Source organism: Sciurus carolinensis, chromosome 17 (assembly GCF_902686445.1).
Source record: "Sciurus carolinensis chromosome 17, mSciCar1.2, whole genome shotgun sequence".
Lineage (NCBI taxonomy): Eukaryota > Metazoa > Chordata > Mammalia > Rodentia > Sciuridae > Sciurus > Sciurus carolinensis.
The window spans coordinates 11,682,362-11,686,873 of record NC_062229.1 but is presented as its reverse complement, the minus strand read 5'-3'; the positions used below and the strand labels follow the sequence as shown (position 1 = coordinate 11,686,873).

Genomic DNA, 4,512 nt, shown 5'->3' with positions numbered 1-4,512 from the left:
GCTTGATTCTCATTTAGCTATACCCCTGTTGTAACATGTCAGAATTTCCTTGCTCTTGGAGATGGACTGATATTCCACTATACACACACACACACACACACACACACATATGCCGCAATTTCTCTGTTCACCTGCTGATGAACACTTAGGTTGCTTCTAGCTTTTGGCTATTGTAAGTAATGTAGCTATGAACATGGGTTTACCAATATCTCTTTGATATCTGTTTTCAATTCCTTTGGGCATATTATGTTTATTTGAGAAACTACCATACTATTTTCCACAGTTTTTTTCCAAATGGTTTTACCATTTTACTGTTCTATAAAGAGTGTGCAATGTTTCTCAGTAATCCACAACTTTCCAACAGTTGCTGTCTTGTTTGATTTTCCTTTCCTTGATACCAATTCTCCTAATAAGCATGAAGTAGAATATCATTGTGACTCTTTAATTTATTGGAAAGTTATTACTTTTCCCCAAATTTTCCCTCAAAAATTATGCTGTATTTAATTAGGAACCGTGAACTTCTCCCCTCTGCTCCTGGGCTTCTAACTTTGCTCAGTTCAATGTCTCCAAATAAGGTGCGGAAAGATGGATGACTGATGGAGAGAGTGAGAGTGTGTAAGTCTGGGTGTGGCACTACTGAGAACTATGCACAGGGCATTTGTAAATCCAGGGTGAGCAGCTTCCTTGTGCACACTTGAATTTGAATACACACAGAGTGAGGGCAGCCTGCTGATGTATTTCTATTTTCATTTTTCTTACCCTGTTTGATTTTTCTAAAGATGTCCATCCAATATGGACATACAAAATTCAACAGGCATATCAGAATTCCATCTCCTGGGACTCTCAGAGGATCCAGACCTGCAGCCCATCCTCTTTGGACTGTTCCTGTCCATGTACTTGGTCACAGTGTGTGGGAACCTGCTCATCATCCTGGCTGTCAGCTCTGACTCCCACCTCCACACCCCCATGTACTTCTTCCTCTCCAACCTGTCCTTGTCTGACATCAGTTTCATCTCCACCACGGTCCCAAAGATGCTCAGGAACATTCAGACTCACAGCAGAGTCATCTCCTATGTGGGCTGCATGACTCAGATGTCTATTTTTACCATTTTTGGATGTATGGATTATATGCTTCTGACTGTGATGGCCTATGACCGATTTGTAGCCATCTGTCACCCCCTGCATTATTTGGTCATTATGAACCCTCGTAAATGTGGCTTCTTAATTTTGGTGTCATTCTTCTTTAGCCTTTTGGAATCCCAGGTGCACATTTTCATGATTTTCCAAATCACCAACTTCAAGGATGTGGAAATTGCTAATTTCTTCTGTGACCCTTCTGAACTTCTCAATCTTTCCTGTTCAATCATTTTCTCTAATAATATTGTCAAGAGTTTTCTGGGAGCCATATATGGGTTTTTCCCCATCTCAGGGATCCTTTTCTCTTACTACAAAATTGTTTCCTCCATTTTGAGAATCTCATCCTCAGGTGGGAAGTACAAAGCCTTCTCCACCTGTGGTTCTCACCTGGCAGTTGTTTGCTTATTTTTAGGAACAGCCTTTGGGGTGTACCTTGGATCAACTGTGTCACATTCTCCTAGAAAGGGTGCAGTAGCTTCAGTGATGTACACTGTGGTCACCCCCATGCTGAACCCCTTCATCTACAGCCTGAGGAACAGGGACATTAAAGGTGCCCTGAGGAGGCTGCACAGCAGAAATGTTTAACATTTGCACACATAGTAGCCAGTTGCAACGTGTGTTAGAAAATGTATTAAACCTAAATATCCAGTTGTGTTAATTTGCTTATTCAGTGATATTAATGTCTTTAATTTCTCACAATTTTAGTGGAATGACTGTAGCTAGTGTTGGGTAAGAATGTTTGGGAAATTTTTACATTTGAAACAAAGTGTCATTTTGGAAAAATAAAAAATTGTAGAGTTGAGTCAACATGATTGTATCTTAAGAATATTCCCTTGATTAATGCTACTGATCTACAAACTTGAGCATGGTGAAAATTATAACTTTTGAACTTCAGTTTTTTGTTTTAGGAACAATAAATGTAGGAGTGCAATAGCAATAGTGAAAAGTCATAAATTGTGGAAGTCAACCAACAAACCTACACCCACATATTACATAGTGATTCTCACTTATGCAAAATGGAAAGAGGCATAAGAATGTTGAATAGATTGCCATAATATAAACCTTACAAGTTTAATGACATCTCTCTCAGGCAATTCTGTGCATTGTATAAAACATTAGAAACAATGGTTTGTATTTCACAGATACACTGAAAAACACATTGTTTTCAAGTAGTACATTATATTGTTTATTATTTAGATGAGGTTTAGGTACTTTTTTGTAAAGAAAGTCTACCTGCCATATTTATAACACTAGTTGGCTATTGGTGAGAGGTGTGCAGGAGAATGGAATCACACTGAGTTATCAAGAAGTGAAATTTCAATGTGATTATACAAATCTAGACACGGTTTTAGTTATGAAGCAAATATTACTAAATGATATTATTGTATGTTTTTATTTTCAAATTGGTAGTTTCATTCATATTTCTAACAGGTAATGTTATTTTTGGATATTGATTGGCAGGGTATATTCTAAGGCCAAGGTTCTTAACCTGCTTTAAGAAATGACCACCAAGCTGGGTCTCTGGTGCACACCTATAATCCCACTGACTCAGGAGGTGTAGGCAGGAGGATCTCAAGTGAAACCAAGGCTCAACACCTTAGTGAGGTACATAGCAACTCAGTGGGACCTGTCTGAATATAAAATGTGAAAAGGAATTGGGATGTGCCTCAGCGTTTATGGATACCTGGGTTCAATCCCTGGTATAAAACAAACAAACAAAAAACACAAAGAAATTTAGAGGGACATAGTCTATCAAACTGGTTTTGGTTTGATGACAGGGAATATAAATATTTTAAAATTAGAACATACAAATATGTTAATATATCAAAATAAGGAACAATAGAGAAGTAATGTAAAAGTTGAAAAAATTCTTATGACAACCTTGTAATTAGGTAATAATTATCACCATTTCAACTTGAGGAATCTCCTCCTGTGTTTCCAGTAGTTTCTACACTTTTCTCTTTGGTATTTTATCCCAACTGTGGCATTGTGAACCCTGACAAAATAGTGACCCCCGAGTCTCCTTCACATGACTAAAGTCAGAGAATCACAATCCATTTATCAGTTTAGAAATTGATGTGAAAATCTATACAATAGCATAAAAATGTGGGGACTTTAACCTGACTCTGAGGGCATCTGTGGAGCTAAACTTCTCCACTGCAAATCAGAGGCTTTGTGAACATAGAAACACTGCAGCACACTGGCAGGGCACTCTAGATGACCACAGCAAAAAATGCAAAGAGCTCCTTTCCTCCCAGGAATTTGGGGCTTTGTTATAATGAAACTGTATAAAAACTTTTAAAAGACTCAAAAGTGTTTTAAGCAGTTCATTTTACTTAATCATGGATAGGCACAGTGTACACTAATACCATATATCTGGTCTGAGATACCATTGGTTGTGTGCAGTCAATGAAACCACATTCCAAATTTGAAATCTACCTAAGTCATGGAAGGAGGCAGAACTATGAATGATTATACATTCATTTATTCATTCATTTATTTCTACTGGTTCTTCTAATTTATTCATGACAGTAGAATCCACTTTGATATAATCCTACAAGCAAGGAATTTATCTTATTCTATTTAGGACCCACTCTTAAGGATATACATGATTAAATTATTTTAAAAAGACAAACAGCATTTGTCTGAAAACTTCCCACCTTGAAGTAAGGGAAATCAATAACCTCAGAATTTTGAAACCCCTGGAAAGTAAGTGGAACAGAACATTATGTTCTGAGAATGAACAATCAGCTTTCATTTGATCTTCAGATTATGCAGGGTTCTCTCCTCTACAATGTTAATATATATTCTAGATTGAAGGAATGTGGACTGTTATCTTAGAAAAAATATAGTATGTAAAATGGCTTATTACTTTTGGTTAGTTACAAAGAATTCTATTTGTGAAAGGCAAAGATATTTCTTATGTTGTGATTTTTTTTTCCTGGGTAGGATGTATGTTACTGTTATCATGAGTCTGTTACATTTAGTGTTCTTGGTCTTTTAACACTCTTCTCTTGAGGATCCCTAGAGCAGTCTGGACAGAGTGGCATGTGTCTATAATCACAGTTAGTAAGGGTGAGGCAGGAAAATCAGAAGTTCAAGACCAGACTCTGAAACTTCTTGAGAAACTGACACAGAATAAAATAAAAAGAACTGGGGTACTTCAGTGATAGGTTCTTGCTTAATATGTAGGAGACCCTGGATTCAGTTCTGACTTCTTAAAACAAATTATGTACATGAGTTGAATGCTATAGAAAACAATAATGGAGGATTTCCAAGAAGATTGAGTTTGTCACAGCTATGAAATATTATTGAAGGTATGGGCCTCAAGTCTGGATACTCAGCTGTGAATGTTTTGAATAAAAGTGTTTACAG

At 36.9% G+C, this 4,512-nt stretch overlaps 1 protein-coding gene across 1 annotated transcript; it reads left to right on the top strand.

The window, feature by feature from the left end:
* The first annotated feature begins 735 nt into the window (after nucleotides 1-735).
* On the top strand, nucleotides 736-1,722 carry LOC124969070 (olfactory receptor 7E24-like). The gene has a single exon (XM_047531892.1). The coding sequence runs from the start codon at nucleotides 793-795 to the stop codon at nucleotides 1,720-1,722; it is 930 nt and encodes a 309-aa protein (XP_047387848.1). The 5' UTR covers nucleotides 736-792.
* Nucleotides 1,723-4,512: the final 2,790 nt, after the last annotated feature.